The sequence below is a fragment of the Dasypus novemcinctus genome, chromosome 3 (assembly GCF_030445035.2).
Source record: "Dasypus novemcinctus isolate mDasNov1 chromosome 3, mDasNov1.1.hap2, whole genome shotgun sequence".
In the NCBI taxonomy this organism is placed as follows: domain Eukaryota; kingdom Metazoa; phylum Chordata; class Mammalia; order Cingulata; family Dasypodidae; genus Dasypus; species Dasypus novemcinctus.
The window spans coordinates 145,775,694-145,798,641 of NC_080675.1; the positions used below are offsets into that span (position 1 = coordinate 145,775,694).

The 22,948-nt window shown below is 37.4% G+C and overlaps 1 protein-coding gene across 4 annotated transcripts in view; it reads left to right on the forward strand.

Moving 5' to 3' along the window:
• Positions 1-22,948, forward strand: part of LRRC49 (leucine rich repeat containing 49) — a 244,464-nt gene that overhangs the window by 18,563 nt on the left and 202,953 nt on the right. For all 4 annotated transcript variants that reach the window (XM_012522402.4, XM_058294430.2, XM_071214267.1 and 1 more), the window contains 3 exons: positions 2,932-3,135; positions 7,531-7,597; positions 14,347-14,490. In XM_012522402.4, coding sequence (XP_012377856.2) covers positions 2,932-3,135; positions 7,531-7,597; positions 14,347-14,490 — 415 coding nt within the window. The remainder of the gene's footprint in view (positions 1-2,931; positions 3,136-7,530; positions 7,598-14,346; positions 14,491-22,948) is intronic.

Sequence of the window (22,948 nt, forward strand, 5' to 3'; positions counted from 1 at the left end):
AGCCACACCTGCCTGCTTGTTCTGTGAATACATCAAGTATGCTCACACCTCGGGGCTTTTGCCCTTGCCATTCCAGCACATTTCTATAGGCTTACTCCTTTATCTCATTCAGGTCTCACTCAAATGTCATCCTCCTAGGAATGGCCTTCCCTGGTCTCTCTCTCCAAAAGTGCAATCCCTTCTATGCTCACAGTCCCATCCTCCATCTCTACTTTATTCTTCTCCTTAGCACTTATACTCTTCTAACATATTAAATACTTTACTTTCCATGTTTACGATCTGTCTCCTTTTACTAGAATATAAGTTCCCTGACTACAGGAATTTTTTTTTCAGTTTTGTCCCTCCATAACCTAAAACAGAGCTGGTGCAGAATAGACTATTAATAAAAATGGATTGAATGAATAACTATATTTAGCACTTGATCCCCATATTTACTATAGGAAAGTATCAGCAGCATAATGGTGGATTGAAGGATTCCAAGCTGTATCCTACTGGTATAGCCATAACCAGCAGGGAAAACCTCTCTACTGTATATACTTCTAGTTTAAAAGTACATACCTGACTGAATATTAAGTACAGTGTTTAGCTCAGCAGTGCAAACCTGACAAAAATTGTCAAGGACCAACTTTGTAGCTGCAAGAAAGCTTTCTGGAAGATACAACATATTGTTTTGTAGCCAAAGTAACACTGGAGGGCAGTATCTCTCATTGGCATTGTTGCAGTATTACTAGTTTTTGAGTTTTTAATCCTATCTAATATTTATAACTTTCATAATATCATTTTGAGGGATTTTGTGGTAATTTTTATCTCAGTCTTTAAAAGTCCAGTCAAGAATAAATACCTCAGCCCTGCAGTTTCAACAGGAGCTGGTATTTGTAGGACTGTGACTTCACAAGGTAGGTATTTCTGTTTTAGCTTGGGATGACTTAGGAAATTGTGAAGATGGACCCTCAAGGTGGAGCAGCAAACTCTGATCAGGTGGATACTTACTTACTGACTCAGCTTCAGAGACAGCTTTGCTGTACAGAAATACTTGGTGCAAAACAGTGTTAACAGTGCAAAAGAGGAAATACAGAGGCAAAAGCATAGTCCAATAGACATGTCCACAATGGGGTAGGAGGTGTCTATTCAAGGGTTTTATGGGCATTACGAACTCTTCTCGAGGGCACTGGGTTGTTAGGTATTATGTTTATTTTTTCACTTGTTTTGGTGGCATGCCAGGCATTTGTGGGATTAAGGATTTTATTACTTGAGACTTGGAGTTGGGACTTAAAGTTGAGAAAGCAACTTTATATCAAGCAACAGCATCTTATTTTAAGAGGCAGTGGGTCGGAGGCTATTTTTCAGACTCAGTGATGACCAACTCAAGAATTAGATAACATAGAAGTTGGGGGTATTAAAAATTTTAACTGTAAGAAATAGAGACAACTTAAGGTTTTAGCTAAACTAATGCACAAAGAGAGAGATTTTAAACCTGAATACTTGTAATTTGTGAATTTATAATTTATAAACCAGAAATACCAAATGTGGTAGTATAATTGAATACATGAAATGAATTATAAATTCTAAGGACAAATTAAAAGAATTAAACTATCACTTAATATTTTTACTTTCTTCTATTTTAAACCAATTTATCCAAAGTTTTTGTTTTTAAACATTGTATCTTGGTCAGCCATTAACATTTAGTTATTTCTTTCTGCTATTCATTCTTTTCTCTCTGGGATACTGATCATTTCCATAGTTTCACTTATGCCTATAACACTCTGATTTATTTCTTTTAAAGGTTATATTAATTTGATTTTTATCAAAAGGAAATATTTCTATTTAGCCTCCCTTTTAGAGTTGCTCACACACTGATCAGTATAGCTTTATTTTCTTTGAAGACACCTTTGAAACTCTCTGAGTAGAATTGCTCAGCATCTCCTGTCTGGCCACATTATTATACTCTTAGAATCCTTAAAGTGCTCTGTACATATTTACCTCACATATAATACATTACAAATTTTTGAATAATAAAGGCTTACCTGTTTTAAATACAGTTAAAGGCACAAATAAATAAGGTTTCATCCTTCCTGTAGCCCTCTACATATCTGAAATTTCAACAATAGTGTTCAATATGTAGACATAAAATCAAACTTAAAATCTACTAAGAAAATTTCAGAAAGGTCCTTCTTACCATTAATGGATTTCAGGATGAAATTGTTTTCATCAAAGTCAACTATAGATGGTTAAATTTTTTGCTCTAAATTATTATCCAGCTCAGGAGTCTATGATTCTGTGAGAGACTCTTTTATATGATTTTTGCTCTGAAGTCTTAGTTGCCTGGGTATTCTTTACATCAGTGGGTTGATACAAAGGCATTTCTTCAGTTATGTGACATGGGTCTTTCAATCATCTGAACTTCTATCACAGAAGGCAATTAAATTGACTGTTTTCTGGTGTTGTCAATTTTATGTGAACTAATTGATACTGGAGATTTTTTCTTTTTTCTTTTTAATTATTTTTTTTATTAAAGCAATTGTATGTTTATAGAAAAAGACATACAAATTATACATAGTTCCAAAATACCCCTCACACATGCACTTTCCCCATTATTTTTTTGTTTTATATTTTTCATATGTTCCACCATATTCTTAACACTTTGTAGTAGAACATTCCTGTGTTTATATTATTAACTACATATTGGGGATTTTTTATAATAAGATCTTAGACTTAATTTTAATAATTACCTTTCTAAAAGTCTAGTGACTTTTATATGGATGATTTACAGTTACATATAGGATGCTTAAGTTCAAGAGGGCTGGAAGTAGTAGGAATCATCTTGTTAGAGTATGGAAACATGAAGGTATTTATATTTTATACTTATAATATTTGTAGGAGGAGGCTAACTACCAAATCAGAACCTTACTAACTTTAAAAAATTTTTTCTAGGCAAAAACTGACTGTGTGTCCTATCATCGATGGGGAAGAACACCTTCGTTTGTTGAACTTTCAGCACAATTTTATAACTCGGATCCAAAATATTTCCAATTTACAGAGGTTAATATTCTTGGATTTGTATGATAATCAGATTGAAGAAATTAGTGGGCTTTCTACTCTGAGATCTCTCCGTGTCCTTCTATTGGGGAAGAACAGGTAATCTTTGTAGAGCAGTTTTGTTTGTGATCTAATGTTGTGCTTAGGACTTGTGTTAAGGCCTGAAGTAGATGGTAACTCAGAACTGAATAATATTTATGAAACTAATATATTAAAATAACCAAATAACATTTATTGAATGTGTTTTTTATTGTTTCCATGGCTTTCCAATACCATATCTTATATGTCGTGAAAAACAGACTTGGCTTTAGCTTTGTGCTTTCTTTGGTCATATTTTAAGTGTGTATATTCACTTTAGGCTTATGTGTTACCCTTGTGATTCTTCTTAGTGTTTGACTAAGGGTAACACTTCATTCTTTGGGATCGAATGTCAACTTGACTGATTCTTACCCTTAGATGGTAGTTTCAGTATGTATATAATATTATATCTTATATGAATTTCCCCCAGTCCTTCCTATAATACTCTGTTGTATGGTGCAAATATACAATTCCTAACTCATTTCCTTGAGATTGTTCACAACTTTTCTGGGGCAATCGTATGCCTCTAGGTTCAGGTAGCTCCAACAAAAATTTCTTCTCAAATGCACTGGAAAGACCCCTGTTCAGGTTCTGTGTGTGAATCTCACAATTACATTATATTGCTATCAAAAAGAACCTCCTTCCCCTGTATACACTTAGCTGTTGAAGTTCTTGCTGTCTGACTCCGGCGCCTTCAATGTCCCTTGCTTATCTCCGCTCATATCTTTTAGTGCCTCATGATCTCATGCGGATGAATAGAACCTCTGTGCATTTTCTTCTGATTGTCCAGAGCTATAGATACAGAACTCTCCTCAAGATCCTGGACATCCCTATTCCTTTCTAATGATTGAGTGATGAATGCACAAATATGTGCTTATACTAAATCCCATTGACTGTACACGTTGTATCGTTGTATGCTTATTAATATGTATCAATAAAATTGATTTGTTTTTTAAAAAAAGAATGCTGGAATAAGATTAAGTTAGATACAAAAGGGGTCACTGTCCTAGAATCATAATGCTCGGGGTTATCTTTTCTATTCTATAGAAATACTGCTTTTCTACCTGATAAGAGTCATCATTACATCTTGGCAGTTTTCTATAAGTTAGTATTTAACTTGACAGTATCCAGGCCCTAATCAGTACTAAATAGGTGATTCTTAAGTAGCCTTTTGCTAGAGCTGTAATAGACATTGTAAGGACATGCATGGGGGGTATGGGGAGTGGGGTATATGAGAGCCTCTTATATTTTTTAATGTAATATTTTGTGTGATTTATGTATCTTTTAAAAAAATACTTTAAAAAAAGGAAAAAACAAAAAGAAGGACATGCAGTCATCCCTTTGCCTTATTTCCAGATTTTGGATATTTTTTTCATTTTTTGCCTTTGTTGGAGAAGTTGTGCATTTACAGAACAATCATGCATATAATGATGAACCTTGAAGACGTTTTTTTAAAAACCCTGGGTAGCTCCCTTTCTTCTATGCTTGCATATCAGTTTTACAAAATTAGTTTTTACATTTTATGTTTTTCACTTAAATATTCTATCATGTACATTTCCCTATGTCATTAAATGTTCTTTGAAAATATGATTTTAAGGGTTGCATAAGTCTTTCTATGGGTAAATGTAATAATTTACTTTCTCTGTTCCCTTTTCTTAGACATTTACATTGTTTCTGTTTTTAAATTTGCTGTAATCATGCTATGATAACTATCCTTGTCTAGGAATCTTTGCATTTCTGATTATTTTCTTAGAATAGACTTTAGTCGTTTCTATAAAAGTAGGTGACTTTTATAAACTCTTAAAGTTTATGTGAAGGGAGAATTGAGATTTGATGAGGAAGAAGATCTATATTCTGGGAACATGGTTCTCAGAGTGTGATTCCTGAACCAGTAACATCAGCATCACCCAAAAACTTGTTTGAAATGTAAATTCTTGGGCCCACTGGGAGTAGAGCTCAGCAGATTGTGCTGTAACAAGCCCTTCAGATGATTCTGATGCACACAGTTGTTTAAGAACCACTGTTCCAGGAACTGTGAGTTTGAAAGTATACAAGAATAGGATAAAAGGTTTTTCTAATAGCTGTTTAGTCAGATTTATGTTAAAAAGTGTAGTTTTGTCCTGAGCCATATTGTTACGATGCTGTATTTTTTCCAACTATATAAGGAGTCTAGAGAGAAAAATCAGGCAGAGGAATCATTATGTGAAAAATTTTTGTTTTCCCCAATGGTTTGGCTATTAGCTTGACTGACAGATTTAAGAAATAGATAGGAGAGTATTAAATGCCTGGTTCTGGATGAAAGGTAATGAAGGATTTCACTGAGTCTAAAAGAATGTAAGTGATCTGGATGAAATGAGGTAGGTGTGTTCAGGGCTAGGATACTTTCTAGAAAGGCAGATTCTACCAGTGTGAGAGGGAGACTGATGAGGAGAGTGAGTTCTTAAGGGAGAGAAGAACTACAGCTATGCTGCGATAGTATGTGGTGGGTGTACAGTCAGTGTTTTTTAATAAATTAAATTGGATTGAATTACTTTGTGTGGTAATGTAATTCTGGATTTGACAATGATGTAAGATGGTTGAGGTTGAATGGAGATAGTAATTATTGATGCTTAAGCGTGCAATAAGTTTACGGGGTGATGAGTATGTATATGCAATTTCAAGAGGTGATTCAGTTTCTGGGAAACTTAGGAAGGTGGAAATGATTCTTTGAGGCAGTAAACAATGACCCAGAAATAAATAGTAATAAGCATTCTTATTCTTACTTTGTCATTGTCCCCTTCCCCTTCTGAATAATGGTATTAGATGAAAGTGGGATCTAGAGGTTGGACAGTAATAAAAGGCAAGTGGTTTTTTGTCTTGTTTTGTTTTTCTGGAAGAGTCCAACAAGAGGCAGTTGGAACGAGTGATTTGAACAGGTAGAGAAGATATAGAAGATAGGAAAGAGGGAGACAATGGGTTAGGCCTTGCCAGTTCGGAGCCATAAAAGGGGCATTTTTGGGATAAAAATTCTGTGTTTTAAAACTGATAGCAAACTTCTAGCTTCTCATAAAATAGTAAATCAAAAGTTTTAAATAAATACTGAAATGTTACACAAACTGAGCATGTCTAGTGGAAAGCATTTAGGTAATTTCTAGTTGATCTCTGTGATCAATAATCCTGTATGAATACCCTTGTACATAAAACTCATCCACTTAGTATGTTCATTAATTCATTAAACAAACATTTATGGGGTGCCCACTCAATTCCAGGCACTGTTATGGGTGCTAGGAATTGAGTAGAGAACATGTTAAAGTTTCTGCCCTCCAAAAGTTCACATTTTGGTTTGGGGAGAGAGATCATAAAACAAGTAAACACATGAAGAGTATAATTTTAGGGAAACGGACTTTGGCCCAGTGGTTAGGGCGTCCATCTACCATATGGGAGGTCCGCGGTTCAAACCCCGGGCCTCCTTGACCCGTGTGGAGCTGGCCATGCGCAGTGCTGATGCGCGCAAGGAGTGCCCTGCCACGCAAGGGTGTCCCCCGCGTAGGGGAGCCCCACGCGCAAGGAGTGCGCCCATGAGGAGAGCCGCCCAGCGTGAAAAGAAAGAACAGCCTGCCCAGGAATGGCGCCACCCACACTTCCCGTACCGCTGACGACAACAGAAGCGGACAAAGAAACAAGACACAGCAAATAGACACCAAGAACAGACAACCAGGGGAGGGGGGGAAATTAAATAAATAAATAAATCTTAAAAAAAAAAAAAAAAGAGTATAATTTTAGGCAATGATAAATGCTATGGAGTCAATTAAAGCAGGGTTAAGGAAGAGAGTAAGGAGGGCAGAAAGGAAGAGCTATTTTAGATAGGGTCACGTGAAGAAGCCTTTCTGAGAAGATATTTGAGCCGAGGCTTGAATAGTGTGAGTGCATGAACAATGATGAAGGTCTGGGAGAACATTAAGGAAGAAGGAACAGCAAGGACGAACATCTAGAGGCAGAAACCAACTTGTCAGGAGTTGAGACACAGAGAAAAAGCTCCTGTGGCTGGAGCACAGTGAGTTAGTGAACTGGTAGTAGGAGAAAAGGCCAGAGAAAGAGTCAACAGCCAGTTGGTTTAGTGCCTGGTAGGCCGAGGTAAGGGGTTTGGATTGTATTCCTAGGTGAAGTGAGCATCTTGAATAAACGCTTTGTCCTGAACTTCTTAGAATTGCTCTTTTTTGAATGTGGGGTTTTTGTGCTATCTTTGGGACACTTCCCTCCCACCCCCCATGTGGGACTGTATCTTCAAATTATAATTAAGTTAATGGGCTATATGTTTTTGTTTAAAAATAGGTAAAATGAACATAAATTAAAATGAGTTACACCTTAGCATGTTTTGATTTACAGATAGATGGATATACACATATTTCTACTCACTCTACTTATTCTAATTTTCAGAATTAAGAAAATCTCAAACCTGGAGAATCTAAAAAGCTTAGATGTCTTGGATCTTCATGGAAATCAGGTATTTATTGTAAAGTCCTTTCATTTCTTTCTTTTTTAAAAAATTCAGGAAATTTGGTATTATAAAAGTTTTAAGCCCAGATAGGTAAGATTTGGTAACTCTTCAGCAGGAAATGACAGACAAAACTTATAAGTCATTTGGAATCCTTAGTGTTACAACAATTTTGTGTCTTATTTAGTCTCTTATTAATTTATCTTAAAAATACACATTACCCAACCTCAACCCAAGAATAATACTAATTACTTTCTCCTACTTAGGCGTACTTCCTTTATAACATCTCTCTACTTCTAGTCACAAGTAACCACTATTTGGAGTTCACATTTATCATTCTTGTCCTTTAGTTGGTTTTATCACATATACATTTGCCTAATTAATATATTGCATAATATTATTGTCTTTTAATCTTAAAAAGTTATCATACTATATATTGTCATATAGTTTTGCTTTTTTTTTTTTTTTTGAGGTACCAGGGCTGGGGATTGAACCTAAGACCTTGCATGTGGGAAGCCAGCACCCAACCACTGAGGCACATCTGCTCCCCTGAGTTGGCTTCCTTGCCTGTTTGCTCATTGCTTGCTTTTGTTTTTGTTTAGGAGGTACTGGGGACTGAACCCGGGACCTCCCATGTGGGAAGCAGGCACTGAACCACTTGAGTCACATCCACTCCCCATACAGTGTATGCTTTTGAACACAATGTATGTTAGAGAGTCACCTGTTTTGATCAAGTAGGTGTTGTTTATTCATTTTCACTCTTGTATATTTCATGGTGTGACTGTACCAGAACTTTTTCCCTGCACACTCTTATTGATGGACATTTGGTTTGTTTCCCTTTTTTTTCCTATTATGAATAGTACTGCTAAATACATTCTTATGCATGTGATCTCTTCTGAATAGTCCATATTTTTTATGGAGTAAATATCAAGGAGCAAAATTGATGGGTCATGGGTTATTCAAATGTTTAAAATTTAATGCCAAAATGCTTTCCAAAGTGGTTATACCAGTTTATACTCCCACCAGAAAAACATAATAAATTCTGTTAATTCACAGCCTTTTCTGGATTTTTGCCAATTGAATTGGTACATCTTTTGAAATGTAGACATATATTTCTTCTCTTCTGTAAAATGCCTGTTTATGATCTTTGCTCATGTTTGTGTTTGGTTGTTTATATATTTTTTTATTAATTTGTGGAATTCTTTGTATATTCATGACATTAATATCCTTTGTTGCTTACGTATGTTATAAATATAATCTCCTAAGTTTGACTTCTTACTTTCTTCATGGGTGTCTTTTTTTTTGGAGGTACTGGAGATTGAACCCAGGACCTCATACATGGGAAGCATGTATTCAACCACTGAGCTATATCTACTCCCCAATGAGAGTTGGTTTTTTTGTTTGTTTTTGTTTTTAGGACATACTAGGGATTGAACCTGGGACCTCATGCATGTGAAGCAACCACTTGAGCTACATCTGCTCCCCATGGGTGTCTTTTGATACTGAATTTTGTGTGTGTTTGCTTAAAAAATCCTTCACTATTCAAAGGGCAGAGAGATACTCAGCTATTCTGACATCCACCTCTATCAGATAACAAAGTTCTATATATGAGAGTTTGTTTCTGGGCTCTGTCTGCTCAGTCAATTTGCCCATACCTATATTTGTCTATCTTACTTTCTATATCTGATTTCTTACCTGTCAGAAGTATCTTGACTATTTTATAGCCCTTTTCTCTTCCACTTAAAGTTTAGTCTTTGAAATATGAATTATTTTATGAATAGAAGCATGGCCGCCAGGAAGGACTCATATAGAAGGTAAAGCCTGTCCTGAGGTGGTAAACCTGCTTTCACGGATGTTCCAGGAATCCCTGCCTGTTGGGGTATGAGATCTGCTGCAGTTGCAGTTGGTCAGGCACAAACTTCAGCAGCTTTCCAACAGCTGTTAGTCCTGATAGTTTTGTTTAAAAGCTAATGTAATTAATAATATAGAACTAGGTAGGCCATATTTACTATGTTCTGCTCTAGTCCCATTGTTTGTGTCTATATGTGTAGGTGCATGTGGTGGGAGGAGTGTTGGTGGCCTGAGAATTGTCCAGCTCTGCAGGCTGGTTAGTGGCAGTCTGCTAGAGGGAAAGTTGTCCAGTTATAAAGTGGTAGAAGGGGAAAAAAAAGCATTGTCAAAGAGGCACATATTTCCAGTGCCGCTGACAAGAATGTAAGCGGGCACCAAAGAACACACAGCGAATGGACACAGAGAACAGACAACAGGGGTGGGCTGGGGGAAGGGGAGAGAAATAAATTAAAAAATAAATCTAATAAATAAATAAATTGGCTTAAAATTTTTTTTTAATAAAAGAGCATTTATAAAAAATAAAAGCATTGTCAGCAAAAGCATAGAATGTGCAAAGTCAGTGAGACTCAAAACAGCAAGGTAAGTACTGTTTATCACTAGAGAATATAGCATGTGTGGAGGAATGATGAAAGATAACGCTGACAAGGTAGGCAAAGACCATATCCTGGAGAGCTTTGTATGCCATGCTAAGAAATTATCTTGGAGTTCAGTGTTTTTACAGCTATTGATAACGATAAGTAAAACATTTGATAGTAACAATATTTTTCTTAAGTTTATTAAAAATGTATATATGAGAATTAATAAATGTATTTATGTAGTTTTTCATCTCATCATATACCTTTAGGAATTCATGGGCATTACTCAAGATCTTCAAGTTTACTTGATAAATGAACAACATAAAATCTGTACATAATGTGTAGGCATTATTTACCAACCAACCATCAGGTTGATAAAAAATGTTCCATCAGTTGTTAGTTGACTTGTATTATGTAACTTATAATTTCAGCATATGTTTTTGATATTCCTAATATTAAACATTTGTACCACATAAATTATTTCTCAAAGTTCTGTAACTAAGGGAAAGACATTTTAATTGAAAATCAAAGTTTTGTTTCAAAATATCTGTATTAAGTATTTAAAACTTTGAAATACTTCAAAGCGAAGACAGATAATATTAGATGACCATAGGTTTCTAAAAAAAGTCAAGAGGCAATCTGTTAAGATTAAACTATGTCCAGTTCTTAAAAATTAGCATCAGATAGATAAAAAGACTAAAAATTATGTGAATGTTATTTTTCTTTTGATTTTGCTTTCATTGGAAGTAAAAATGTTTTGATATTTATCATTGTGAAATAAAACAATTGGATTACAGATGTGAAAGCATTTTGAGGAATGATGATGGGTTTGGGAAATAGGTTGGGGAGTTGAAGGAGATGGAGGGAGGTGAAACTGGAGACAGAACAGTTGAGAGAATAATCTCATAATCTTGGTGAGAAGTGATAGGGCCTTGAACTAAAGTAGTTGCAGTAGGTTTAGAATGAAGGGGACAGTTTGGATAAACATGTAAAAGATAGAAACATCAAGATTTAGCTATTGATTCTATGTTTGAGTAGTAGGGAATAAGGAGGAAACAGGGAGGTTGACTCAGAATTTCTGACCTAGATTTTGTGTTGGTCTACCAGCATTTGTTTTCTTGTTGAATGCTTGCTTTAACGTGTACACGGGTGTGTTTCAGTAAGTATCTCTTCTTTCAGTTCTGTCTTCTCCTTCATTGAGAGCCTTTCCTTTCTGAAATTGCTTGTCTGAAAGTAGACATTTGCCCTTCAGTACTGCTGGGTAGGGAGATTGTCTTTATCCAAGTAAATTGGTCTGGGTTACCCTTATATGCATAGAAAAGATGGGAGTATTCCACTTCCCTAGATGTATTAAGAAGCTCTGCAGACTATCTTGGAATCCTTTTTTCTGGTCAGTGTGACCCATAATTTCACTTTCCAACATTGTCATCATCTCTTCTTGCTCTAAAGTTTATTACCCAATCAGGAACCATGCTTTCAGTTTATATTACCCATTACCGAAAGCTTTTGCTCTATTTTTGTGACTTTGTCCATAGCTGCAATCACTCTATTCCTCAGAGATATTGCACCTGATTCTGGCCTGATTGCAAGCCAAGAAGCAAGGACAATATCCACAGTGCCCTCCCTCCTTCCCATCTCCCCTTCCTTCCTTCTCTCCACAGGTTTATAACTATATACCAAAATTAGCAGTGTTTCCTTTCAGAGTTGCCAGAATGCATTCTAGTTGTAAGTCCCACCATGATCATGTTGAATTGTAGAAGGATGGTTTTCTAAAAAAATGCCCAAGGCTATTAGCAGAAGGGGGAAGACATACTAGGTAGATGATCAAACAATTGTGCCCCTTCAAGCTATATATTTGTATCTTTCTTGAGCTCAGGATATAAATATATATATTTATATATATTCTACTAATTTATTTTTTCTAAGTGCCTATTTTGCTTTTTTACTGAATTCTATACATTTAAAATTCTATCACTGTAACACAGTTTAGCAGTTCCTCAAAAAGTTAAACATAGTGTGACCATATGACCCAGAAATTCCCCTTGTAAATATATACCCCAAAAAATAGAAAACAGGGACTCAGATATTTGTTTGAAAATGTTCATAGCAGATTTAGTCATAATAGCTAAAATGTTTATCCATTAAATTATGAATGGATAAACTATATGTGGTATATACACACAATGGAATATTATTCAGTCATAAAAAGAAATGAAGTTCTGATACATGCTACAATATAGATAAACCTTGAGAAATTTATGCTGAGTGAATTAAGCTATATAAAAAAGACAAACATTGTATGATTCCACTTATATGAAATATCTAGAATAGGCAAATTCATTGGGGCAGAAAGTAGATTAGAGATTATGGGTGTGGTGCTCGTGAGAATGGGGAGTTATTGCTTAAAGTTTCTCTTTGGGATGATGAGAAGTTTTGGGAATAGTGGTGATGGTTGCACAGCATTGTAAGTGTAATTAATGCCACTGAACTGTACACTTAAAAATAGTTAAAATGGCAAGTTTTATGTTATACCTATTTTATTGCAATAAGAAATTCCATCACTTAGTTTTAAAATATTGTTCTCCATGTCTTCTTTTATGTTCTGTCATCTGCAAATACTGATAATCTTGTTTTTTCCTTTTCTAATTTTCATGTAACTTAGATTAATTTTGTATTAGTTAGACCACAAATCTTAGAACAAATTTTAAAACCTGGTCAGATTTTGCTGTGATGTATTACTGATTTTACAATATACATCCTTAGATTTCTCCTCTGGAATCTAGATGGTATTTCTTCAATGTAAGAGAAAGTCCAAGTGATAACATAGAAACTACATTATAAATCTAACAAAACATTCTTATAGCTAGCCTCTGCTTTGAAGTGTTAAGTCTCATATGGCATTAAGTTAGTTTTAAAAAATCAAAGTCAAGATAAAAAATTGCAAATAATACTGTGATGGCAATACAGATAAACTACTCTCCAATGATTGTGAAATTTGTTTTTAAAGGTTCAGAAGATAGTAAGTGTTATGTATGTGACTCTATTGTTATATTAAGTAGATTCTATTAAAAGGTCGTTGAAGTCTTTCACAAGGACCCCTACTTGTATGTCATGTAGAAACTAATCCCATTGTGCTAAACTTGCTGGATTAAAACTGGTGGGGCTTAAAATCGTGTTGCCCTCTCTTTACCTTGTGGTGTTAAAAGCTTTTACTTACCCTCACCTTAGAGTGCAACTCAAACTCCTCTGCTTCAGTTCAGTTATGTACAAGTGCATATTCCATGAGTCAAGTTACTATGTTGTACCATGACTAAACATTACCTATTTACTCTCTTAATCCTTCCCATTAATTAAAAAAAAAAATCCATCCTTCCCCACCACTGGATCTTTCCCAGTCAGGCCCTAAACTGCTCTCTGGATCTTAAAAGTACAAATGGAACTTAGAAGGGGGAACTTGGAATCATCCCTTTTCTCAGAAAAAGCAGACTTGCTTGGTCAAAACATTGTGAGCCTTTGGGTTCACAGTAAGTTTTGATTTGTCCGGTAGTTATACACCTCTTGCAGATGTCATGGGGCCTGGCACAATGTTGGACAGTTAGAAGATGCCCCAGAAGATGTGCTGGTTGATTATTTGACACAATTTACTTCAAATATTTACCATGGTCATATTTTAAAATATTCCTTTAGTTAATTTTCACAAAGTAAATGACTTCATGTTATCTGCAATACATACAACATAGGAAATTAGAAATAGATTTTTTTTTAAGATATATTTATTTATTTCTCTCCCTTCCCCCCTCCCCATCCCCCCTCCCCCCTCCCCCCCTGGTTGTCTGTTCTCTGTCTATTTGCTGCGTCTTCTTTGTCCACTTCTGTTGTTGTCAGCAGCATGGGAATTTGTGTTTCTTTTTGTTGCATCATCTTGTTGTGTCAGCTCTCCGTGTGCGCGGCACCATTCCTGGGCAGGCTGCACTTTCTTTCGCGCTGGGCGCCTCTCCTTATGGGGCGCACTCCTTGCGCGTGGGGCTCCCCTACGCGGGAGACACCCCTGCGCGGGAGACACCCCTGCGTGGCACGGCACTCCTTGCGCGCATCAGCACTGCACGTGGGCCAGCTCCGCACGTATCAAGGAGACCCAGGGTTTGAACCGCGGACCTCCCATGTGGTAGACGGACACCCTAACCACTGGGCTGAGTCCACCACCGGAAATAGATTTTTAAATATTTTCGTATTGAACTGTCACTGAATTAGATATTTCTGTTTTTATGTATTCAAAATATGCATATCTGAGATTTATCCCTGTTAATCATTCTTCCCCATTTTTTTAAACAGATTACCAAAATCGAAAATGTCAATCATTTATGTGATTTGAGAGTTTTAAATCTTGCAAGGAACTTTTTAAGTCACGTTGATAATCTTAATGGGCTTGACTCACTAACAGAACTGAACCTGCGACATAATCAAATTACTTTTGTGGTGAGTATTAAAATGGAATAGATTTGTACCTTCTGGCTTTTATTTTAAGGAAAATGAAACAAATGTTGTATCATAGCTGTATGAAAAGTAAAAATCTAAGGTCATGTAGTTTTTTCCTAAACTTTGGTTATGGACATAATTTATTCAGCTTTATAATATTTTGATTTGGGAAGTATTAAAGTGTTTGCTATTTTAAAGGATAAATATAAAATTAGAAACAGAATAGAAGTATTATCAATAAATGACCTAGCTGGTATATATGAATACTGGATCCTTTCCCGTTTTGTCCTGAACATGGAATTTATAAGAAGCCTTCTGGTGACTGAAAGTTGAGGAATTATTGCACCGAGAGGGAAAAGGCACAGAGAGTAGAGGTTGGAGGTTGTGAAGACATGATTAAATAACAGAATCTTGGCAGTTTTTATAGAGGCAGCTTGATATAGTGGAAAGAGCATTGCACAGGGCATCACAAGCCTAGTTCTTATCTCAGTTTTACCTCTCATTATCTGTGTGACCTTGGGTAAATCGCTTTAATTCTGTGGGCTTTATTTTACTTGTCTCTGAAATGGGGGACTTGAGCTAGACAATCTCTAAGGTCCTTGTTGGCTGTTGACTTTGTACAAAGACACAAAGTAATAGAGAACTGACATGTGAGCATTATAGGGGCAAAACCACAGTAAAGGGACTCTGAACTCTGAAGACATATTTGGTTAGATTTATGGTTTTGCCCATGGTCAACAACTAATAGCAGCTTGATTATGAGGTATTTTGTAATTGTGCATATATGAAGAGTACTAGAAACACAGCTGTTCAGATGAGGCCAACAAGACTTCTAATGATTTATAAAAAAATTATTTGTTCTTTTAACAAGTTTTCTTCGTTTAAAAGTTATAGAAAAAAGCTGCATTAGGTTCTCCCTAGATGTCATTTAAGCACTTTTAAAGACATAATCTAACTCAATTCTTTCAAGACACTGAGTTCATTAGTAACAAATTAAGTGCACTCTTAAGTGGTACACTTATCTCTAAACCTTATTGTACAGATTGGTTTAGTTTTTTTTATCCCGTCCCTTGTGGCTCTTTTTTTTAAAAGATTTTATTTTTTTATTTATTTCTCTCCCTTCCTACCCTGCCCCAGTTGTCTGTTCTCTGTGTCCATTTGCTACGTGTTCTTCCTTTTTTTTTTCTGTCTGCTTCTGTTATTGTCAGCGGCATAGAAGTCTGTATTTCTTTTTGTTGCATCATCTTGTTGTGTCAGCTCTCCGTGTGTGCAGCGCCATTCCTGGGCAGGCTGAACTTTCTTTCACCCTGGGCGGCTCTCCTTATGGGGCGCACTCCTTGTGTGTGGGGCGCCCCTATGTGGGGGACACCCCTGCAAGGCAGGGCACTCCTTGCACGCATCAGCACTGCACATGGGCCAGCTCCACACGGGTCAAGAAAGCCCGGGGTTTGAACCGCGGACCTCCCATGTGGTAGACGGATACCCTATCCACTGGGCCAAGTCCGCTTCCCCCTTGTGGCTTATTGCGTGCTCTCTGCTCTCTGTGTCCATTTGCTGTGCGCTCTTTTGTGTTTTTGCTTGTCTCCCTTTTTTTGTTATTGTTGCCTCACCTTGCTGAGTCAGCTCTCTGCGGCACCTGCGAGCCAGGAGGCTCTCTGCAGCGTGCAGGCGAACCTGCCTTCACAAGGAGGCCCTGGGCTGCAAACCCAGGGCCTTCCATTATGGTGGACAGGAGCCCAACTGATTGAGCCTCAGCCGCTTCCCCAGATTGGTTTAATTTTGATGTTTTGCCAGAAAATCTGAATGGAGTAATAAGCATATCTTCTAAAAGTTGGGATTATTTCAGACATGGGTTTATTCCAGTACCTCTAAATTCTGTCAGGTCCTCCCTAGATTGTATTTAAACATTGGAACTGGCCTGTTTATTTTTAAATGACATTCAGATTGGTTAATTTTTTACATAGCTGTATCTTCAGAAACTGCTCAGGACTCAGTCTGTCCTTAGGACACTGTATCTGGTAAGAATCTAAAAAGTTTTAGTCAAGTGGGGAACAGAAATCTATTGGCTCTAGCATATTCTTGTGTATATTTTGGATTTCATTTGGAAAGTGTGCATAATGCATATCCAGGAAATTGCTTACTGAATTTCCCATTGAGCATTATGTCTAATCATTGCTGTTAAAGCTTAGGCAGCAGTTATTATTTTATGGAAGAAGGAATTGTATTCATTTCTAAAAGTTAAAAAGATTTATTAATGATAAATGTTATGCATATCAATTTTAGGAAATTTTAGATATACATATAAGGATCCAAGAGATATTTTTCAGGGTCAGTTATATTTATTCCTTTTGCCTCCCCACCCCCCCCGGCCCCCCCCCCCCGCCCCCCCCCCCCGCCCCCTTTCTCGCATGGTTTTGATTTTCTTCAGTGTCTGATAATCCTTAAATCAAGGATTCTGTTAAGTAGTGGCAGGGATCTCCTGTGCCGTTGAGAAGGCCTTTTTAACCATCAGACTTTACATATGTGAGTGGAAGGATTTTAGTATCTTCTGTGCTGGGTGAAACTGCCATTCCTTTTTTTTCTCTCTATTCTGCTGTAGCAGGTATTAATCATCCCTCATAGATAATGCACCCACAGTTCTCCATCCTTCTTTGACAGATTCTCCATTCTGTGTAGAGAAAAGATAGTGAGGCTCCAGCTGAGGGTTTCTGCAATGAGAATCTCTATAGGTTGTTGTGTGTGTGTGTGCATGGCAAGTGTGGGGAGTGGGATGGAGGTGGGATGTGTTTCTTGACATTGTAAGAATGGCTGTTGAGTAAACAGAGCTTAATCACACACCTTCTTGAGTAACCACAGTTAACCACAGTCCATGTCTGCTCTTTGTATCTATTGAATCTGAATGTGGAATATGATGACATTCTATCATGGAGCTACAGTTTTCTCCACTCAGGGTTATTTCCAATAAGATCCATCAAAACCAGCATCAAAAAGCCTCTAACTCTGTCCTTTGCCATGCCTTTCATCTGTGAGTCCCCACCCAGCAAGGAGCGGGGACTCAGTGCTCTCCTGACATGGCCCAATCAAAGCCCTAATCATAATTTAATCATGCCCAGGTACAGACCAGTTTACAAACATAATCCAGTATCTATTTTTGGAACTCATAACTATTATCAAACTGCTACACTCTACCCTCTGAATTCCAAAAAGACATTACAGTATTAAAAACAACAACTTTAAATCGGTAACAATGCAAGTACTAAATCACATCACAATCAATTTAAAGCAAGAGAGTTTGTCTTGGGGCAAAGTCCTGCCAGATATAGACCTCTGAAACTTACAAAACAATTTATCTGCTTCCAATACACAAATGAACAGACAAAGGATAAACATTTTCATTATAATAAAGAGAAATTGGGAGGGAAATATGAGTCATGGGTCCTCTACAGTTCAGTAAACCTGCAGGGCATCCTCTATTCGATTTTCGATTTCAAAGTCTGAGAGTCATTCTTTTTTTTTTTTTTTTTTTTTTTTTAAGATTTTATTTTCATTTATTTAATTCCCCTCCCCTCCCCTGGTTGTCTGTTTTCTGTGTCTTTTTGCTGCGTCTTGTTTCTTTGTCCGCTTCTGTTGTCGTCAGCGGCACGGGAAGTGTGGGCGGCGCCATTCCTCGGCAGGCTGCTCCCTCCTTCGCGCTGGGCGGCTCTCCTTATGGGTGCACTCCTTGCGCGTGGGGCTCCCCTACGCGGGGGACACCCCTGTGTAGCACGGCACTCCTTGCGCGCATCAGCACTGCGCATGGGCCAGCTCCACACGGGTCAAGGAGGCCCGGGGCTTGAACCGCGGACCTCCCATGTGGTAGACCGACGCCCTAACCACTGGGCCAAAGTCGGTTTCCGGAGAGTCATTCTTAAGATGACAGTTTCTTCTCCTTGGTGCCTTATGGGAACCCACCCTTTCCACAGGCTTGCCCATTGGCTATTTTCTTGGTTCCATCCTCATCAAGCATCTGGGTTTCGGCCAAGCTCCAGACCGCAACCTTCAAGAGTGTTGTGGTGATTTCTACCCTTACCCAATCTTTGGGTTACAGTCTTAATCCCCCTAGTATAGTGACATGAAGACAACATTCCCCCTAACATTTGGCAAACAGGCTCAGCCCTCTCAGAGCAATGAGTTGACCACCTGGCCTTTCCTAATCCATGGGGGACAGGCCCACCCCTCTCAGACTTGTGGGGTGCTGACTTTAACCACCCTAATTTTTGAGGAATGTGACCCACCCTCTGTGTACCCAGGGGTGGCAAAACTCTCCCTGAACATCTGGTGGGAACATCCACCCCTTTCAACTTCCGGGGCAAATTTACCCTCTCTGTAAACATGGGTGGGGTTCCTCTCTTGGCCCAAGGCAATGTTAAATCCAGATCTCAGCTTCCATAGTTTTCCTCTTAAAACTGTTTCCCCTTCCATGTCTCCTGTCTATGTCCTTTTTTGTCCAAGCTGGCAGTGGTTTTGTTCATACAGCTCTCTCAAAAAGTTTGTTGGTTTAGCATGCAGGAAGCAGGGGTCCAAAGCCATCAGATAGTAAGACTTTCTACAAGTCTTTCGTAGATAACTGCATCTTCAATCCTGATTTACAAGTTAGGAGTTCAGTTACGTTCTCAAATGGGGCACTATCATCTGGGAGCTTCATTTCCAGAGGCTTAGAATTTCCAGAATCAGTTTCTATTTTCTTTGTGCCCAACAGTTCATTCTCAGCTTATCTCTTTAATCTAGCATTTTGCTATAAGCTGCAAGGAGAAGCCAAACCTCATTCTTTGAGTTTACTTTGGAAAGTTCTTCAGTTAAGTGCCCAGGCTCACCGTTTTCAGTTTTTGCCTTCCATAAAACACCAGGGGTTGATCTTGCTAAGTTCTCTGCGGCTTTAAAACACAGACTGCCTTTCCTCCAGTTTCCAATAATAGTTTCATCATTTACTTCTACGGCATCATAAAAAGTCTCTTTAGCATCCATATTGCTATCAACAGTCTCTTCAAAGTGATTTAGACCTCTTCCATCAAGCATTTCACAATTCTTCCGAAAAATACCCCTTACACATTTATAAAACAATTTCAGCATTTTGGTAATTCCAAAAGCACTTCCCCACTCCTCAATACTAAATTCTGTATTAGTCAGTCAAAGGGGTACTGATGCAAAATACCAGAAGTCTGTTGGCTTTTATAAAGGGTATTTATTTGGGGTAGGAGCTTACACATACCAGGCCATAAAGCATAAGTTACTTCCTTCTCCAAGTCTATTTTCACATGTTGGAGCAAGATGGTTGTCGACATCTGCGAGGGTTCAGGCTTCCTGGGCACCTCTCTTCCCCAGTCTTGCTTCTCTCCAGCCTCAGGGTTCCTCTCTTCTTGGGGCTTGCTTATCTCTGGGCTCAGGGTTCCTCTCTTTCTGGGGCTTGATTCTCTTTCCTCTGAGTGCTTAACTTCCCGGGGTTCCAGCTTAAGACTTTAGCCTCAAACTCCAGCAACAAAACTCCAGCATCAAAAAGCCTCCCACTCTGTCCTTTGCCATGCCTTTATCTGTGAGCCCCCAGACATTAAAGGATGGGGACTTAATGCCCTACTGAAATGTCCCAATCAAAGACCTAATCATAATTTAGTCATGCCCAGGTACAGACCAGTTTACAATCATAATCCAATATCTATTTTTGCAATTCATAACTATATCAAACTGCTACAGAGCCCATCAGCTTTCCAGCTTCCTGACATTGTTAAAAATTTTTGTCTGTTAACAACTCTGTTTTTAGCATTTCCATGGAGTCATTCATTTTAGTTTAGTTTTATTGCCACCCCCATTGAATCTTGGGAAAGAGGTGAAACAAATGCACTGCCTAATTCACCATCTTGAACTTTCTTTTCTGTTTCTCTTTAATGTAGAAGAGTTTTTGTATGTATGCTTGCATGCATGCATGTTTGTATGTGTATATATATGTATATATGTATTGTAGTTCAATTTGCCAACCATTTTATTGGAAATTTCATAAATTTCAAACCAAATATCTTTTTATATTTCATGATACTGACATTTTTGAACAGTATAGGCCTGTTAATCTGTGGAATGTCCCTTCAATTTGGGCTTGTCTGATTCTTCATGATTTGATTCAGGTTATTCACTTTTGGCAGGAATATCTTGGAAGTGAAGCTGAGTTGCTTAGTGCATCGTAACAAGTGTTCTTTAACTTTTAACCTTATAAAAAATAGTTAGTTCCTTTTTTTTTAGCCTGCAATCTATCTTTTAGCCACAGACTTCAGTCTACTATACTAATTGTGATTACTGATATACTTAGATATATTTCTTTCATGTTATTTCATGCTTGCTATTTGTCTACCTTTTTTCCTGTGCTGTCTTTTTCTTTTGTCTTATTTTGGATTGAGGGAGTTTCCTCCCTTCTTTCTTTTTTTAAAAAAGTTTTTTATTTCTCTTCCTCCCCCCCCCACCCCCTCTTGTCTGCTTTCTTGTGTCCATTCCCTGTGTGTTCTTCTGTGTCCGCTTGCATTCTTGTCAGGTGGCACAGGAATCTGTGTCTCTTTTTTTGTTGCATCATCTTGCTGTATCAACTCTCTGTGCATGCGGCACCACTCCTGGGCAAGCTGTGCTTTTTGCACAGGGCGGCTCTCCTTGCGGGGCACACTCTTGCATGTGGGGCTCCCCTACACGATGGACAGCCCTGTGTGGCATGGCACTCCTTGTGTGTGGCAGCACTGTGTGTGTGCCAGCCCTGGGTTTGAACCCTGAACCTCCTATATGGTAGGCAGACACTATCAGTTGAGCCACATCCGCTTTCCTCTCTATTCTTTCTTATGTACTCTAATGGCTAGTCTTAACATTTAAAAATACACACTTAATTCATAAAATTAATATGTATCTCTACCTTGCTCTGAAATACGGAGCTTAGAAGCAATTAATCCACTAAACTTTCTCCCATTTTGCATGTTTTTGTTGCTATTATCTTGTTTTTTATCTTTTTTACCACCCAAATTAGACATTTTCATTGCTGTTGTTTTCAGTCAGTGTTTATTTAGATTCACCGACAAGCTTGTTACCAGTTCCTTTGTTCATTGGTCCTTTCTGCATCTCATCTTTCTTTCTTCCTAAAATATATCATTTAGAAAAAGTTCCTTTAGGGGAAGTCTTATGGTAGTAAGCTACTTTGCTTACTAAAAATGTGTTTATTTTGCCTTCATCATGACTAATGGTTTGACTCGGTATACAATTCTAGATTAACAGTTGTTTTCCTTCCACTTGTTTAATGATCATATTCCAGTGTCTTGGGTTTTCTATTGTCATTGAAATGTCTACTTTAATTTTTTGTAGATCTTCTTTTTCCTCCTCTTGTTCTTTTAGGACTTTAAGATTTCTCTTTGAATTCCTTAATATTTTCTGTGATGTATTTAAATGTGGAATTACCATATTTCATCAGTTTTAGACACACATTTTTTCCTATGTTAGCAAATCTGAATTCTAGATGTGTCTTAAAATTGATGGCATCTTAAAATCACTGTTGGACAGGTAACAGCAATTCCATTTCTTAAACACATGTGAAGTTGATTATAGCTATTTGTACTATTGTCATTTCAATTGTTGGAACTACATGTTTTGAGCTTAATCACTATTCAAATATCTTCCAAATGATTACTCCATGATTTGGCATTGAAATGAAACATAGAGCAGCAAGGACATAAATTTACTAATAGTGAAATAAATATTTTTCACTGGCAAAATAACTGCAATTCCACGTTTTCTTACTAACAACCAAATACTTTAAGTGGAAGATACTCATGAATAGGCAAAGCTCTATATGCTTTATATGCTAATAACAGTAAGAAAACTACTTCTGATAAAATTTACTACAACAAAAAGGTCTGATGTATTTGTGAAGAAACCTAACAAAAAGCATATGTATAGAGAGAAGCATAAAAGTCATTAAATGAGACATTTATGATTTGAGAGCTATAATACTATGTTCATAAGCTGAAAACTCAATATCCTACAAATGTCGCTTGTATTCAAATTCAAAGAAATTCTAATCTAAAGACCAATAGGGTTTTTCATGAAATTTGACATGCTTGACATCATGTGTGACAGATACAGAAAAACGAAGGACAAGATGATTAAAAGACCTTTTACTTTAGGTCTGTGTTCCATCTTTTTTTTTTTTTTTTTTTTTTTTGAGGTACTGGGGCCATGGAATGAATCCAGGACCTTGTTACTAGGATCCCAGAGTCAACCACTGAGCCACATCAGCTTCCCCGAGTTGGCTATTTTATTTGTTTTTTGTTTGCTTGTTTGGTTTTAGGAGGGACCAGAACCAAACCCAGGACTTCCCACGTGGGAAGCAGGAGCTCAACTGCTTAAGCCACATCCTCTTCCCACATCTTTAATTAAATTTTGTATATGGTGTGAGGTTGGG